At 42.8% G+C, this 18,477-nt stretch overlaps 1 protein-coding gene across 1 annotated transcript; it reads left to right on the forward strand.

The window, feature by feature from the left end:
- Positions 1 to 15,478, forward strand: DEGS2 (delta 4-desaturase, sphingolipid 2). The gene is made up of 3 exons (XM_065636627.1): positions 1 to 82; positions 8,366 to 9,108; positions 15,335 to 15,478. Exons 1-3 carry the CDS (start codon positions 1 to 3, stop codon positions 15,476 to 15,478), a joined length of 969 nt encoding a protein of 322 aa, XP_065492699.1.
- Positions 15,479 to 18,477: the final 2,999 nt, after the last annotated feature.

An 18,477-nucleotide genomic window follows, 5' to 3' on the forward strand; every position in this document is an offset into this window, starting at 1 on the left:
ATGGGTAACCGTGTCACCCGCGAGGACTTCGAGTGGGTCTACACGGAGCAGCCCCACACGCAGCGCAGGAAGGAGATCCTGGGTAGGCGGCGGGGCTCGGCAGCCGTCGTGGCCGGCAGCCGGGCTGCGTTGCGCCCCTGGACGGGGAGGGGGCGGGTGGAGCGGCGGTTCCGTGCCGGGTCCGCCGCTGCCGGGGCTGGGAACGGCTCGGAACACTGGCCGGGCTGCGGACAGCAGGGGCTGCAGCCCGAGGGGCTTAGAGGGATGTGTTCCCCCGGGGTCGCTGCTCTCCCAAACTCTCCCGACGGCGCCTCGCCTTGTGGGGACAGCGTAGAGGGACGGCGGGGGTGAGCGGCGACCTGCCCCACCGAGCTGGGTTCCCGGGCGGCAGAGCTGGCGGTGCGGGGTGACACGGCCGGGCGATCAGCCGCACCTGCAGCGGGTCCGCGTCCAGTGTCCGCGCGTCCCGCATCTCGCCCCGGGCCGGCGGCGGCTGCCGCGGGGGCCGCGGTGGGCGGCAGCGCTGGCGAGTCTGAGCGAGGGGGTGGCTGGGAACCCTCCTGCAGGCCAGTTTTCCCAGTGTCTTGATAGTGCAATAAAATAAATGAGGATGCGGGTGAGTGTTTGCTAGAGACCGACAGAAAGTCCCTGCTGCTTGTCAGGGACAAGGTACACTCTCGTATTTTCATGTTGTACAGGCAGCATTTAACTGTGTACATGAGTGTGTTGGGTTGGGAGGTATTCACTTTTGGTTTGAGGGTTTGGGCTTTTCTGAAGATAGTTTCTGAGAAGAACTAATAATTTAGAATTGTTGCAGAATATTGTTGTGTATCTCCTGAAAAATCTTTTCAACATTTTATTAACAAAGAAAATTTTGATTTTTTTCCTGTTTTTCTTTGGGTTATTGTTGTTTATTTATTTATTCACTTCTATATCTATTTTTCTAATGAGTATAATGATTAGGATAAAGTCTTTAAAGAACTTTTATAAAGGAAGGCACTGGAGCTTGTGGCTGAGCTGCTGCACAAGGTCTATGATAATTAATTGTAGTTTCTTAACTCCTCCACAGTCTCATATATTAACCCAGGATTAATCTAAATTACAAAAACATTTCTGGTATAGTTGTGGTGGCGGAATATCCTGGTCCAGATTTGCATTATATCCAGGAAGATAATAATTATTTTACTATGTCATCATGATAGAGAGTCAAATAATGTCAACTAAAATAATCCTTCTTGGTGTCATGCTACTCATCCTTTCAGTCAAGGGGACTATGTTTTGGTGAGCTATGGGTAGAAGTGTGTATGGTGGGTCTCTGCTAATCTTTTGCTTTCCTGATGTTGCTATAGAGTGGGAACTACAAACTGATGAAGTGGTATTGTAAAGAGGTGCTGGAGTGGTTGAACTGCCTTACCCTTGCTACAGAAAATTCTCTTTGTAGGACCTTTCGACTACGTACTTGCAGAGGTTTTGCTCCCACTTTCTTTGGCTTCCCAATGAGGAAATGGAATCAAAGTCCTTCTCCTTCCCTGCTGCTCCCCCTGCCCCAGCTGTGGGAGCAGCAGGAAGGGGATGGAGAAATATGACATGGAAAGAGAGACATGGGGGACACAGGCAGAATAATCTGTGTCTGTGTGATGGGGCGGAATGGATCATGCAACTGGTGTCATGAATACCAAAATGTTACCGAAAGTTATTGAAACTATCATGATATCCCATATGATACTGGTATAATGATTATCACTGTCTTATTCAAAGCCTGAGGGTCAACAGAACCCTGTTATCTAGAGTATGTACCTGTCAAAGTGTCTAGTGTCTATTGAGCTGGAGTGCACTATAAGAATCTTATATACATATGAAAAAAATCTGTAAATATCCATGTATTTTGACATTTTTGTATATAGCAATGCCTTGGGGACAGAAGCATTCTATGCTGGTAATGGAAGTATTTTCCTCCCAATAGGTTAATGATTTAGTTGCTAAGCACTGAAACTTGATTGTTTTCTGTTTAGGGTGCAGCTTTTTGAAATGTTGGTCTCTCTCAGGCATGGCTACTTGGCTTATAATGCAAACTGAAATTATCCATTAGGAAAATAATATGGTCAAAGTGACAAGCATATAAGGCTGCTTCTACGTAAGTGGTGTTTCCTTGAGCTGTTGTCCCAGTATGTTTCTATAGAGCAACTGAGAGATAATAATGATCTGCCACAAAGTTGTATGTCCTGACTTGAGAGTTAGTAGCCCCGGTATCTGCAGGACTTTTTTAATCAGTGACAATACATCTGAATGAGAACTCTGTGAGTCCAATTTCCCTACAGTGGGCAGGGACATCTTTCACTAGCTCAGGTTGCTCAAAGCCCCATCCAGCCTGACCTTGAATGCTTCCAGGGCTGGGACATCCACAGTTTCTCTAGGCAGACTGTTCCAGTTGAGCAGCAGAGCTATGAGCTGTGTGTATCAGCTGGGCTGCCTGAAAGCTGCCTTATGGCAAGACACTATTGCACTAGATGGAGCAACTAAGGGTGTGATTCCTAACAGATATAATTATACCAGCAAATAGAACAACATTTTGCTCAAGGGAGAGGTGATACTTTTTCCGTTGTCTCTTTGTAGTATCTTCGTCTTACACTCTATGTATTCAAATGTAGCTTGTGCTTGGAACTGTCTAGGTGCCAACTGCATCTAAGTTACAGTGGAGATCTCTTGCCAGGCTGGGACTTTGACCCCAATCACGTTATTCATGTTCCTGATCACGTTATTCATGCTTTTCAGTTTATGAAATTGAATTGTTTCATTGCTATTCTCTCACACTCTTGTTTGTGAAAAGCCTGTTACTGTCTTGTCTCAGGACTGAGATTTGTGTAATGCTGCAGGGAGCTGTGTTACGAAAAGACCTGGCTAAAAACTAACCTGATAAAAGAAAGGTGGTTTGTGGTTTGGTTGTTTTTTTTGGTCGTGTTTTGTTGTTGTTGTTGTTTGTTTGTTTGTTTTTGTTTGTTTGTTTGTTTTGTCTGGATCTTCTTAGCCTTGCTGTGTAGTTACATGAATGCTATTGGAGGGAGAAAAAGTGACTGGGAGAGGAGATATCTACTTCTAGTAGAATTAGAATTTCTATACTACTTCTTTTTAGTGGCAATAGGAGTCTCTTGTATTAAAAACACTTGCAGAATTATGGTCTTGCACAGTGGGAAGTGTTGGTGTTCTTTTTGGTCTTGAGAGAAGATGAAAAAATCGTTCAGATGCTGGTAACACCATAAGCACACAATGAATGGTCATTTCACCTGCAGTTTTCCAAATGCGAGCAACAAGCAATATGTTGTGGCATGGAAAGAATGAAATCTTATTTGCGCTGTGGGTTGGATCTAATCTCATAAAACTACTGTAGGTTGGTCTGAAAATGTCTTGCCTCACAGGATCCTTAGGGAAGCCCTTATTTGCTGCTGAGGATGAAGGCTGAATCAGTGTTTCTCAGGGTAGGTTAGGAGCATCTGAACATGATCTAACATCCAAGAATAATTAATAAGCACATAATTGGTTCTTTAGCAAGTTATTTAGGAGTAAAGATTTATATGTGCTTTATCCTGTAGAAAGACTCAGATGTTAGCTTATGGGGGTTAGTAAAACAAACAAACAAGTCAAAATCCATTTTATTTTAGCATTTAGTCAATTTGAGCATAATAGCTTTCAGCTTTGCTCACTTATGTAGAGACTAGTCTGCTATTTCCTACAGCTGACTCTGCTGTTGCCTATTTAAACCTCATATTTATGAAAATTCTCATAAACCGTGCCTACTGAAATGTGCAAGATGCATATCTCCTTAGCTTAAATCAAAGCCCTGAATTACATATCCTTCTGGCAAAGAAACCATGAGTCTGTTTCCCCTTTATGCTGCAGTACGTGGGCACAGGTCTGCCACTGATATGCATGTTCTCTGATGAGCGCATTCAAGATAGCTCCTATCAGTGCTCATGCCAGTTCCCTATGAGAATCACCTATAAAGTAAATCACATGAGCAGAAAGTCACTGTTTTAGGCACTTCTTGTCTTCTGCTGAAAACTTATTAAGTTTATTAAATTTATTATGAAGGCTTCAGCTTACTCCATCTTGCAGGTTTTCATTTCCAAGAGAATTGGGACCCTTTTTCCTAGCATTCCTCCATCACTTTACTCCCAACCAGCTAATATACAAGCATAAACAAACAGGTCACAGCTGCTGCCCTAGTGATGTGCTGACACCATCCATCTCTGTCAACACCAGCAACCTGGCACCACTGTGGTGCTTTGCCTCTGGTGAGCACTCTGTGACCCAGCTTTCTTGGCCTGGCCAACACGAGGCAGTTTAGGAGCTTGTGGGTGGCAAATGCAAAACTAAGACCCTTGTCCTTGCACAGTGGATATATAAACTTCAGTGTAATTAGTTGGACCAGAAAGGCTTTTTATTACTTTGCGTACTGGAGGGGTGGGAGACTCTACAAAGCCAGAAGCTGTTGTCATGTGTGCTTTCCTCTCTGTGTGTCCCACCTGTGTTGTGTCCTGGTTTGCATACACTTTGAGTTAAATACAACTCAAATGTGCCGTGCTGTTCATGAGCACATTCATGAGCTGAGTTGCTAAAAAGCAAAACACTATCATGTCAGCAAACTGGCTTTTTGTGTGTGTGTGTATTTTTTGGTACAAATACCAGCCCCGGCATAGGGCACGGGTTAGTAAAGCTAACATCCTGTGCCTGGTGTCTCTTATTTGTTCTGGCAGGGACACATAGTTGATAGAACATAGTCCAGGACAGCAGCACGGCAGAGATTTTTTTTTTTCTTCCTCTTCTCTTTAACAGGTCTTCTAAAAGTCTCATACTGAATAGTATGACTATACCTGTATGCTGCACTTGTGGTCAAAATAAAGGAAGATTAAATTAAATTTCTTCTCTTGTTACTACTAGCTTCTCACCAATGTGGGTAGGGTTGCCACTCCTTTAAACCTCCACCACCTCTGTGTTTGTGGATAGCTCCCACAAAGCTCACTGTAGATTACATTTTATGGCCATTGTCATGTATTAGCCCTGGCCCAGTGCTTGTTGGGAAGTAATGGACTCTGGCTGTACAGAAGTTGATCATTTTTATAATGGAAAAGTGCTCAGGAAGACCAGGGAGGTGTCACAGCCCCAAGCCTGACAATGTTCAAGAAGAGACTGGACAACGCCCTCAGACACGTGGTGTGAACTGTGGGGTTGTCACATGCAGGGACAGGAGTTGGACTCGATGATCCTTGTGGGTCCCTTCCAACTCAGGACGTTCTATGATTCTGTGAAAACAGAAGTGCTTCAGGAAAGAGTAGCATGGTGAAAATCTCTGCTCAGATGCCCTGTTACGTGTAACTCTAGCAGTCTCAAGAGTGGAACAGGTGTCTGCTTACTTCTCGAAGTGCAACGTGTAGGAAATGAAGGTGGTCTTTATTGTGTGGCTGCCGCAAGTCTCATAGTCCTTTATGGCTCCCAGTTCAGCACTGCGCAGTAGCCCTGTCTCTGATTCTCTCTTGCCTTTGGGATGTGCAGATGGCTGACAGGTGGTTTGCACAGCCCTGGTTTGCACAACCCAGCTGATCACCCCCAGACACTTGTCACAGCAGCTTTACAGAGTTGCCCAGGTTTTCCAAATCTAAGTGCTCTATCTTGCTTTACTCGGACTGCTTCAGCTAAATACAAGGTATGAACATGAAGGAGAAATGAGAGACAACGTTGTGTCAGCACGTTACATACAAACTGCAGCCATCAGGATCACTTAATCTGAGATTAAATGTGTCTCACTGAAGAGTGCTTGGCCTTAAGTTTTGAAAGAGTCAGCTTTCAACATTTTGCACGTGGAGTGCTCCTGAACCAAAACCGCTCTGGCAGGCAGTGAACCCACTTGTCGGCCTGGGGTTTCTCTATGCCATGGAAATGGGAAGGGTTTATTAGTATTAATGATAAACAGACACAGTATTGTGGTTTAACTAGTATGCAAAAATTTACTGTTGGAGAGGACTTAATCATATGTTGAATTTAATATTAAACCCTAGCAAGTTACTTAGTAGCTGTCACCTGCAATAAACGAACCCTACCTGCATTGCCGCTTGTGGATACTGTCGCTGCCAGTTGGCAGTTACTACTCTAAAATCTTTTAAATGTAATCTGCAGTCCTCCAATAAGAAATAGGTCCAAAGTGACAACATAAATAGGTTCTCAGACTACAATGTAAAACATTGCTTAGTCATTTTTCCTTCCCATTAAAACTTTTTCTGGTCAAAGTGGCCTGAATTTGACCAGGCTGATGAACAGATTTGATTGCTCTTCATCTCTTCATCTCTTCTGCTGACTTCTGTAACTTATTCCTACCAACTGCATGACTGAAAATTTGAGGTGGCTTGATTTATTAAAGGGTTTTCTGGGTTTTGGACAAATGCTGCTAATCAGGACATTAAGCTATGTAAAATTGTATGTCTGTAACAGATATTCTGACCAGGTTATTATACGAAGTTATCCTTTAGAGTAGATATCCCAGCACTTTGTGTAAAATTTTCATACCTGCTTAGGTACCAGAGAACTATTTCTAGCATGTTTCCATTTCTAACATGAAAACTAATTAAAAAGCCTGCAAAAACAAGGACAAAAACAAAAAAGCAAAATAAAAACTGCTGGGCTTTCCAGAGATTTTTATTTTAAAAGTCTGACTGACTTTAGAAAGATCTGAACTTTTACTAGAGCTTTCCCACTCTTAGAAAACCTCTCCGTTACCTGAATACTACAAATTGTGATTTTTGCCCAGTTGTCCTCACAAGGAGAAGAATTGAGAATATATCTTTTCTCAGTGTCTTCCATGACATTTGTCTAATCTTTACTGTCTCTAACCTGTGTCAAGATGGGCTGAAATTGGTCAACAGGTCAAAAGTTGTTTGAATGGTTGCATAGCACGACCAGATCAACCTGCTTCCTTTAGTACTTCATCTCTCTGAATTGCTGCAAACTTCTCAGGGTTCACTATAAAAAAAGCTTCTCAGTGTCCTGCACTCAGTACCTGCCACTACTTGCAAGGTCATATGAAGTTATGTGTATTGTTTCCAGCATTTGTTTATAGTATATACAGCTGCACAGATGCAAACTGTTGTAATCTGATTTCATTGCACTGGTGTCATATAGTGACGGTCAGATGATATTTACTTTTCTGTTCGTAAAATGGGCCTGTCAAAGTTACAGGGACACACTGTGTAACCTCAGGATTCAGAATGAGTGACTTGTCCTCCGGTCTTATCTGAGTAAGCTGTAATTATTGAGAAATGCAGAGTATGAGTTGAAGGAGGCAGGCCAGGGGGTGGGTAAAAGCCATAAAATAGTGGAAAAATTAATGTGCAAGTTAATACTGGAAGTGAAGTGTGGGTTTGTAAAGAAGAGACCTGAAGCAATGAACAGCGCCTGGAAGATAAGCTGTATTTCTGTGTATTTTCTTTTTCTTGAAAGGACAAATGAATGGCCAGTAGAACCAAAGATCAGTAAGCTGGTACTGTCCTGACACAAGTCAGAGCTGGCAAGTCTGGCCCAGATCTCTCTGATGCTGTGTTGCAGTATTTGTGAGGCTGCATGAAGCTGTTGCGTGATTATTTATGTGACTTACATGCCTGTTCCTGTTATATGACTTGGGAACAGGCTAGTGAATGGGAACAGGGCAAAAATTTCTGTGTCTTTCAAATTCCTGATAGTATCATTGACTTTCTTGTTCTGTTACCATGTGCAAAGAGTTGTATGTGTTGTCACTATTGGTGAACACTCGAATACTTGGGAATTTTTTTTTTTTAGTGCTAAATTTGTCGTCCAACCACAGGGCAAAACCTGGTGAGCCTGTCGCTCAACTCTCTTCCCCTGCTAGCATACCCTGAAGCAACAGTATGAAAAGGGCTACAAAGAAGGCAGCTGTATCCCTTTTGTGGAAAGTAGCATCTGGACTGGGCAAAATAGAAAAGGAAATTGAAAAATTGACAGAAAGTCCTTCAGAGTTTTAATCCGATGGGTTTTGGCATACTAATACTTATTGCTGTGAAGGAATACAGAGAGTTGTGAAGGCACGCAATGTCACATATGGGTCATCAGGGTAATTTATTTTTTGCTATGTTTATATGCCTATATATATAAAAATCAATTACAATTGGACATGATGATAGAAGTGGGAATGGAGCCCATACGTTAATAAAGCTTTCACTGTAGTGGCAGCCCAACTTTGGAGTTTCCATTTTATAAAAGTAGGGCCTCAAACAGAGTGTGGTAAAAATAGAGAGTCCCAGTGGTGATTATGTTTACCTAACTGTGACCTAACAAGATTTTTTCTGTGCATTTTTCCCTTTAGCAAAGTATCCCGAGATCAAGACCCTGATGGGACCAGATCCACTTTTAAAGTGGATTGTATCTGGAATGGTTTTCATACAGTTTCTAGCATGCTACCTGGTGAAAGATTTGTCTTGGAAATGGATTTTCTTCTGGGCTTATGCTTTTGGGGGTTGCATCAATCATTCGCTGACCCTGGCCATCCATGATATTTCGCACAATGTCGCCTTTGGGAACAAGCAGGCCAGGTGGAATCGATGGTTTGCAGTCTTTGCCAACTTGCCGGTTGGCATCCCTTATTCTGCCTCCTTCAAGAAATACCACATTGACCATCATCGGTACCTTGGTGGGGACGGCCTGGATGTGGACATTCCCACAGACTTTGAAGGCTGGTTCTTCAGTACGCCGCTTCGGAAACTGCTTTGGCTTTTCCTCCAGCCTCTGTTCTACAGCCTGAGACCACTGTATGTGAACCCCAAAACAATTACACAGATGGAAATTTTTAATGCTCTCGTCCAGTTTTCTATAGACCTTATCATTTACTACCTTTGGGGGCTCAAACCTATTATTTACTTAATAGCAGGTACAATTCTTTGCATGGGTTTACATCCCATCTCTGGGCATTTCATAGCAGAACACTACATGTTCTTAAAAGGGTATGAGACATACTCTTATTACGGACCTCTGAACTGGCTCACCTTTAATGTAGGCTACCACATGGAGCACCATGACTTCCCCAGCATTCCTGGATGCAGACTGCCAATGGTAAGTATGGCATGAGCATGAGTGAATTGGATTTTTATACAAGCTACTAAACTATCTCAAAGAAATCACTCAAAATCATAGCAATGGGATATTTCTTAAAAGAAAAAAAATAATAAAGCTTTTTGGATTTGTTTCTAATTCTTTCATTTTAAGCAGCAGATTGTGAGAAATGGCTGCCAAACTGCTGTAATATTTAGTTTATTTGATGGAAACAAGAATATCTGAGCCTCAGAAGGTTTAAGGAACACTTTTTGCATGATAAAAACCTCCAAAAATACTCTAAATTTCTCCATTTCCTTCCCTCAGCCACCATGTTTCGTCTCTTTGAAATTTTAATGGCCCATCTAAAGTGAGGCAGATGGCAATTACTACTTGAAATTTGTCTAATGATCAATCTGCTACCTATATTGCTTGATTAACATCAAACAAAAGTCTTTCTGGTTTTGAGATGATGTAAGTATGGGGCATGTTCCAGCCTGACACAAAGAGCACTAGAAAATAAAGCCCCGTTCTGCAGGGCTTGTTTTAGCTCTGCTGCCCCACCCGCAGAAACTGAGGATGCCTGATCTGTCACTGGGAAAGTGGCTTTCCTCTTTTGAAAGTCATGCCCCTTCTTATTTATGTTTTATCAGTTGTGGGAATCAAATTTTCAAAGCCCAGGTGTTTAGGAATGGTTTTCAGTCTCCTTCTAGGTATGTTTTAATACAAGGGTTCCTCAGCAGGTGCTCACAGCAGCAGCGGTACGTGACTTCGAAGTGTTACTCCTACATACAAATCCTCTGGCACAGTAGGAAGGAAACACCTTCTGTCTCTGGTTGAATGCAAAGCTGGGGGCTACTGCTGCAACATCCTCATGAGATGAAGGAGTCTGAGGTGCAGGAGCTGTGACCTCCCCACTACTGCATAACGTGTACAACTTTTATGGTGGTATATCCAGACAAATCTAGCTTTATGCGTTACTGTTCTTCATTGCAGAAACACTGTCTGAGAGGAGATTCAAAACAAAAGGAGATTTTCTGGTGGTGCAGAAAAAGTGTAGGGAGCCTCTATATAGCCTGCAGTTCTGTTTCAACACACCTCCTTTACTGCTGGAGGTCTGTGCTGGAGAAGCTGCCTGTACCTGGTGAAGCTCAGAGCAGCTGGTAAAGCAGCCCACGCTCACGTGAAGTTCTTCTGTCAGGCACTGCATTGCTGATACTCCTGATAGCTCAGCTGGAAAGAGCATGAGCTTAGTTTTAGTATCAAATGTTCAAACTTGTTAGATAAGCTTAGATACTTTGGTTACTGGAAATGTAAATAGAAGAAAAAGAGGTTAGGTCTGTGTCTTACACAAGGGAGGTGAGTGACGAATTAAATTTACTGGGATTGTTGCTACAGACCTGATGGAGACCTGAAAAGCTTTTCTCCACCCACACCACAAACAGTTCAGCCTGATTCCTTGAGGCAGTGCAGTAGCTGGAAGTGTCTGCCCTCCTGTGTAAAGAGGATAGAGGTATTAGTTGAATTTCAGGGGCTCATGTTCATGTGTTTCTAGCTCTAGGGCAACTGAGACTTGCACTGCTGGTGGAGGAGATATCAGGCTTGTGAATCGTCATTGCCTGACAGAACTACATGGAAAGCCTTGAGTCTTTGATGAGCTATCAATCACAAGTGACAATCTATTAGGAAGTGAAAATCCTTTGGTAAATCAGTTATTGTAGAAAATCGTTTGTCCATTAAAGCAAGTTGGTCATTCTTTTCTGTAAATCGACAAGAAAAATTCTCTGCTTCTTTGGTGGAAGGAGGTAAGGTAACTGGATCTTAATCTTGGAAAGTAACTGACTCTTCCACTTGCTTATGGGAAAAGTACATTCAGCTTTGTCCTTTGTTACAGGTGTCTCATTCAGAATGTTCTGAGTAATATGTTTGCCACTTGAAAGACCTTTACCCTATGAGTGTGGCAGATTTGAAAGAGGAAAAGTTAGGCTGTGCTGTAAGCTTATAGATATTAAAGATGAGTGACATGAGTGTGCAGTAAGAACTTGTCCCACTAGTATAATGCGAGATTACACAAGAAACCACAAAATTTATCATTATAATGAAGAACCTGCTCGAAAAAACACTCTATAGACTTAGGACTAGATGTCTTTGCATGAAGCCTTATAGCTGTAAAACATTGCATTGTTTACCAAATGAGTCAAAAGATCCGTTCTTCATTGTCTGAAGGACTGAATATTCTTATGGACAGAAGGGACAGGAGAAGGAGGAACTCAATACTTGTCCTACAAACTACAATAAAAACTGCAGTGTTGCCAGAGGCAAACTAGTTATTCATTAAGCTTGTGGGAAAAGGAAAAGACATGGTATGAAACCAGATTTATTAGATAGACAAGACTGGAAAACATGGTAGACTTGCTGGTTTTGAATTGCAGATTTCATTAACCCTGTGATGGCCAGGAAGGCTAGCTTGAGTGCTGACCCCCATCAAGGACTATGGAGGCAACTTCTCTAATATGCCTTCTAGGATTCTAAACAGCTTTTTTCAGCTTCTTGTCATAAGGACCTCTAGCTTCTGTATAGCTCCAAGACAAAGGGTCTATAACAACCATGGTGAAAAATTAGGCTGCATTTAACTTTTGCACTTATCGGATACAATGGGGGTCTTGTTGCTGTGCTCTGCAAGCACAAAACCAGAAGCAAAGTTTCAGTCTACAGGATGTGATTTCTTACTTACCACCATGATCTACTTGAAGAAAAGCCTCAATATACCAGCTGCCAAGTGCCTGATAAGCTTCTTGCAGCCTTTGTGATCTCCTGTTATCCTTCCATGATAACTTCCATTTGCAAACTAGCAATGAGTTAAGACTTACAGTTGAGATCTGTAACGAGGAAGGGAGGGAGGGAGGAATTGAAGCAAATGGACCATCTCCAATACAATATGGAGAGCTCAAGGGCGAAGTCAGGAGCAGGATTTAGGAATACTTTGTCACAGTGCCATCTTCGAGATGATCTGTGATCTGGCTGCAAAACTTGCTACCTGGAAATTGCCATCCCCAGATTTTGTACTGCAGCCAGAATGCAACGTGGAGGATGACTCCTACACCCTCAAACATACTTAATAGATGCAATTTAATATTGTATTTAAGAGGGAATCTGCATTAAAAAGCATTTAGTTTCTGTCATCCCACCCCAGATTTTCTGGTAGGTAAGAAGAAGATAATTTTGTTTTACAAATGGAGATGCTGAAAGAAATTACACTAGATGAGCTGCTTTTGTTGGTAAACTTGTGTGTAAATCCATTGTAAAAGAGAAACCACTTTTAAAATTCTTTCCCACCATGTATTAGCAAAGTGGGAACATGCACCTAACAAACTTAATTGTCTTTTCCATAAGAAAAGCCTTCAGAAGTCCTCCCTCTAACTGCATTCATTAATTTTTCCCTTTTCCCCATTGCTTTGACACAAATATTTTATTGCAGTTTACCTTCTCCTCTCCATTGTTTCTGTACATCTCATACAGTTGTCCTGTCCAGAGCACAGGGGCCTTGCCAACAGGACAAGTGCTGCCTGCCTTGCTGCACAAGGTGCAAAGCCAAGCAGAGCAAAGAACAACTTTGTGTAGATGTGGGTCACTGTCCGGCAGCTGATCTAGGGTAACACAGTCCAGTGCAAGTCCCTGGTCATCTCTGGTGGTTTCCATACTGACCTTCTCATTCAGAATGTGTTGCCACCATACTCTGCAGGAAGGTGCTAAACGGATACGCTTGGTCAACAAGCAACTCCTCCACCGCCTGATGCTGGCAAGCAGCTTGCCAGCCGTGATGGGGCTGCCTGCTTCCAGAATATGGCTATTTTGAATAATCATCTTAATTATCAAATAATACTTGTATTCTAGGTGTCCATTTTAAATCTGTAATATGACGACAGAATATTGTATGGCTTATATTTAAGTAAGTTTCTAGACTTGCATGCTGTGTCCACCTGAACTCTTCAGCACTATGCCCAGACTATACTGCGGTTCATGTTTGCTGAAAGCGCGGAAACTGTTGAGTTGAATGTAGGCTGTTTATTGGTCTTTTCTCTCAGCCATTTTTTCCTACTCTGTCACTGGGGTCATTTTCAGTCAGCCTTTGGTGCCAGCGGGCACAACCACTGCCTGAGGCATTGCTCCTAGGAGCTGAAATTGTTACTGTGAATCTCCATTCCTCCACTTCCATGTGCAAGGGGCAATACAGAGACTTTCTGAAGCCCCCATAGTGGTCAGAGTCCAACATGATCAAGAGCTCTGCAGAACAATGTAGCTAGTTGAGAAAAACCTATCTGGTTCAGACCATTGTTTCTATGGACAAGAAATATATCAGGGTTCTGGAGAAGAGGGGAGTGGTAGACTTGCCATATGAACTTGGCTAGTATAGATGATGGCTGAATTACTGTTGCAAGTCAAAATTCAGCCAGAAATTCTAAAATGAAGGTAGGAGGGAAGGTCCGTAAGCAGCAGTGTGCTAGGGAATGACCATGTTAGAGCTGGAGTGAAGCTTTTGGGGCTGGGAATCCAAGACTCCCTTGGTGTTTGCCTAAGGCCTCATTAGTGGCTTTCATTTGAGGGAGCCAAGGGAGCTTACTGTCTAAATAGTCCTCCCTCTCATGCTTTGGCTATTTTGATTACCTAGCTGGGAAAAGAGAGGATACAGAACCCAGATTAAATTATTTCTGGCTGCGGTTACAGAAAGAGCACAGGGAACTAAATCTGCCATCTCCAGAGATCTTAATGGGTGCCTTGAAATCACCCTTCTTCCAGTCACTAGCAAATACCTCTAAGGGGAAATGCTGATATTGTCTGAATCCCATTGAAAATGAACCACACTTCAAGTACAGACCAACACTTGAAAGCAGGATAGAGGTATATTAGGAAGTCAGAGGTATTCAGTGAAAGGCAGAATACAATCAGAGCTGAACTGAATCTTCCACCTCCAACACAGTGCTACCATGCCACAAGGACAAGGAGTGCAGAGGGGCTGAGGTACAGAGGTAAAAGGTCTTAACTTGTATGTTATGGAAGCTACCTCACAGGGAAGTGTCTGCTAGGAAGCTGGATTAATAAAGTAGCTAGCAGTGAGTGGTACTGCCTTATAATCTAACTTTTGCTGGGATTCTTACCTTTTCACAAACAGTCAAAATGCTGTGTTAAGATTACACCATTACACCTTGGATGCTGATGAGACGCTCCTCCTGGATGATGATTCTGTGTAATCCTTTTGCTCTTCTCTGGAAGTCCTTACTGTGCTCAGCATAGCCGACTTTAAAATTCTGCAGGGTTTTCAAAGGGAGAAGTCATCCTGTCCTGTAAGACATACTACTCTAGAATAGAGCTTTGTTTGTCTAGGAGGTGGAGCTGTAATAAAACTGCGCCCAAGCACTTTATGTGCAAGTGTATAATAGTTAACAGACTCTGCTGTTTCTTGGGTGTGTTCAAAAAGCAGAGCATCTAGGTGGAGCAGGGACTACTGATAACTTGGTAATCCTCATAGTCCCCTGAACCTGCCAGGCATGAAACCTCTGTCCTCTGGTTCTGGCCTTGCTCCTGCTACAAGCACCACTCCCAGTGATGCATAAGGCTTCCCTGATGGCAAGTCTTAAGATTTGGGGATTTGTAACAGGGATGAAGTTTTATTAGACGCATGATCTAATGATGAATCTTACAGCATTTTTGACACCAGACTGAGGAGAACAGCTTGCCCCTGCCGTGTCCTCTGGCTGCTGGAGGAACTCGTCTCTCAGATTTGTATCATGGTAGAAGAATGGAGGAAAGAAAACTAAGTGTAGCCAAGGTTGTGTCTGGCATTTTCTCAGTTGGTATCCTCTCCTACCTGGAACCCTCGGCAGACAAGTATTACAAGTGGTGAACAGGGATTCAAATACAGTGTGTTGAATCTTGGTAATTTATAAACTGGATTAGTCATCTGGTTGTGGAGATCTCACTACCTCACAAATGAGAGAAAATAGCTCTAACTGAAGGCAGCGATCCATCATCTTTCAAATTCTGATGCTGTGAGGCAAAACTTACATCAGAAATCTGCTAAGAAGTATCTAAATGTATTTAAGCATGTCTCTTTGGCTGAACTTCAGAAGCTCACAAGCAACAACAAGTAACTTCAGGTTATGGCTGTGCTATCAGATCTGAACAGGAAGGCTGAAGCACACCTGACACTGTGTAGCTAAATAGTTCATTCTCTCTCTTCTTCTTCCAGGTGAAGAAGATTGCAGCAGAATATTATGATAACCTCCCACATCACCAGTCCTGGATTCGAGTTTTGTGGGACTTTGTTTTTGATGACGCTATTGGTCCTTATTCAAGGGTTAAGAGACTATGCAAGCTGGCAAATGAAAGCTAACGGACTAGCTCTGGCTGCTGCTTTCGTATTTTGTTTGTTCATTTGAATGAACTGAGTTCTCTGCCAAAGTAGAAGGATATTTGTATGTGCTGAAGTAGCATTGGTTGTGTGCTCCTTTGACCAAGAGGATGAGTGTGAAAATGAAGCAATTGCATGCACTATTTTAGAATATTGGTACTTTTAAATAAAGGATATTTGTGTATGTAGCCCTGAGAAACTAGATTAGAGTGAGTTATGATTACGTGAACTTTTAGTCTAGGCCTAGAATTAACTTCCTGGGCCATGTGTACCTAAGTCTGAATTTTGGCCTGGTCTGCAATGGAGAATGCTTGCTGCATGTATGTGTGAACACGTATATGTGTAGTTTAGGTCTGGCTTCTGTTCATGCCAGATTAGATGTGGATACTCAGCATGTACAGGACTGTGGAAGCAAGGAAGGACTGGCATGCAGTAGTAAATGATACTTTCTGGCGAACAGAAGAGTGCCTTTAGCTTAATATCTTGTCTAATCTAATATCTTCTGATAATTTCTGGTAGCAGAGATTTTGTATATTAAATGGAATATGTGTGTATTTTTGTACATTTGTATCATTATTTTAGTAGCTGCTGTTTGACTTTTATTCCAGAGCTTTGTCTAGACCTTTTCTGAATGCATTTCTATTCTTGGGATCTAATACTCGGTGTAGCTTACTGGCAGAGCTGAACTGTGGTGTGGAGAAACCTTTCCTTTAGTTTTCTGCTCACTGCCTGATCAGCAGCGCGGATGTGTCCCTGGAGGAACTGGGTGGTCCCTTCTCACTCACCTTTTCAGCAGTATTCATTACTCCATGTTTTTCATCCTTTTCCCCACTGTTAGTCCTTCTGGGAATGGAAAGGTGCTAATTTTAATCATTTTTTGCCAAGGTTGTTAATATTCCTAATGACCTTTCTTGGCCTTTTCTATATTATACCCCTTTCTGTGCATAGGAGTTAGGAGTATGTGTCAGTGAAGATGTGGCATTATGATGATATTTGTTCCTAAGCACTTTCAGAATAATTGTAACTTTTTCCCTCTATCATTCAAGGGGTACCAACTTGACAGTTGGGAAGCGGGTGATATTCCAGCTGTATAGAAGTTGCCACTGGTGGTGTTAAGGGGATCTACCTGGAACATGAAACTGGGTCTGTTTCTCCCCCTACGTGTCTTACTTTGTGCTATGGACATTAACTTTCATCTGTCTTTCTGCCTACTGGGATAGTTAAATCTTCTTGCCTGTCCTCTCCAACTATCAACTTCTGGCTAGTCTCAATAATTCTGTATCATCAAAAACCTTAATCACCATACCTTTCTCCAAGCAGACCAGTATCTTGGGAGTCAGGAGTTCAGATACCATCTAATAGCTTCCCTCCACCCTGGAAAGCTGACGAGTTCTTACTAAGTGGTTAAAAGAGAGAAAGAGAGCAGATTTGTAAAGATTCTCTTGTGCCTTAACCCTCTAACAGTTGGGCTTTTTTAAAAAAAAATTTCTTTCCCCTGGAAATCCGTGCCTGTAACAAAGAAAAGGATTATTCTGCATTCTCGTTCATCCCTCAAAGCATGCTATTAGATCTGGGAAGCCTGATTTCCTCAATAAACAGTTTCATTCCTTCCTCCTACAGGAGTTTATCTAGTGAGTCAGTCTGTATGTTCGTTAGCCTGGCACACCAGGCAGCTGAGCTAGTCTGCACCAGTTTGGGTTCCTCCTCCTCCACTTCCCTTTCCTTGTTTTCCTCATCTCTCTGATTCTGACATTTGGGTAAATACTCAGGTTTGCTCAGCAGCGCGAGATCATTTGTGATCCAGGGCCTGAATACTAGTTCATTCACAGATATTGTTTTGGTCTCGTTCTTTTTCTGAAAAAGAAGAGGAAGAACGGAACTTCTTCTGACGCTTCAGACTTCACTGGTTCTTCAGGTGCCTTTTCTCCCACAGGAACTAGCTTTGGCATGGGAACCTCCATTGACTTCTTTGTGTTGGTCCTCATGTCAGAAGCTTCACTCTTTCATTAATTTACTTCAGTCTTGCTGGCACTCCATGATCACATATTCAACTACCTGTGTCCTTAGCAAACTTTGCAAGTTAATATAAAAACCATAATAAAGATTATGCTGTCTTCCTCAATCTGAGTATTGTCCTTCTCCTCTATGGAGAGTGACCTTTCTGTAGTTCCCTTACTCGGCTGTTCCCTGATGCAGTCACCGATGTGGTCTATAGATTACTAGCGTAGCCTGACACGGAGGCTATGGTGTAAACCAGGGGTGTCAAACTCATTTTCACATCAGCCTCGCGGTTGCCTTCAAAGGGCTGAATGCAATTTTAGGACTGTGTACGCGTAACTACTCTACTCTGCCCCTCGGTGAAAATGAGTTTGACACCCCTGGTGTAAACAGAGGGTAACCAAAATTGGCAACTGCTTCTCCTCCTGCCTCCCATTAGCATTTCTGTCACAATCCCACCTTGCTTTTCCCAAGCAGCCCCACAGCGCTCCTGCTCTGCACTCGCCATCTCAGTGAGAATTTGAAGCACCTGGCAGGCTGGTGCATGCAGGTGTGCAGTGCCAGCTGAGTTTCAATGTGTGTGGGTGCTGTTGGAGCAGTCCGTAATCCTGTCCTCCCCATGGGCACTTGTCCTTGCCACCACCAGTAATGTTGGCAGGATTTGGGGTTTTTTTTTGTAACCACAGGACAAATGTGTCTGGGCTAAAAATACATTAGGGCTATGTGTAGTTTTATTCTCTTTACTTAAAAATTAATCCAGATCCCCTTCATTGTGTGGCCACACTGATGCTCTGGCAAGAGGCGACAGGAGGGACAAATAGCTGTTATGACCAGTCAGAGTGGATGTTAATGCCGCTTTTGATTTTTGCTACGTAAAATGTGGCCTGTGCTGTTGCAGCAGCTCAACAAGCCCAGCATGGACGCCCTTCTCTACAGCGGCAACAGGCAAACTGATTTAGTGTCTGGGAGGGGGGAATCCTCCA

The sequence above is a fragment of the Caloenas nicobarica genome, chromosome 5 (genome assembly GCF_036013445.1).
Source record: "Caloenas nicobarica isolate bCalNic1 chromosome 5, bCalNic1.hap1, whole genome shotgun sequence".
Classification (NCBI taxonomy): Eukaryota; Metazoa; Chordata; class Aves; order Columbiformes; family Columbidae; genus Caloenas; species Caloenas nicobarica.

Excerpts from the sequence above, each read along its gene's own strand:
- DEGS2 (XM_065636627.1), top strand. The coding sequence starts at position 1 with ATGGGTAACCGTGTCACCCGCGAGGACTTCGAGTGGGTCTACACGGAG. Across the intron at positions 83-8,365 it reads GCGCAGGAAGGAGATCCTGG|CAAAGTATCCCGAGATCAAG; the intron begins GTAGGCGGCGGG and ends TTTTCCCTTTAG. Across the intron at positions 9,109-15,334 it reads CTGGATGCAGACTGCCAATG|GTGAAGAAGATTGCAGCAGA; the intron begins GTAAGTATGGCA and ends TTCTTCTTCCAG.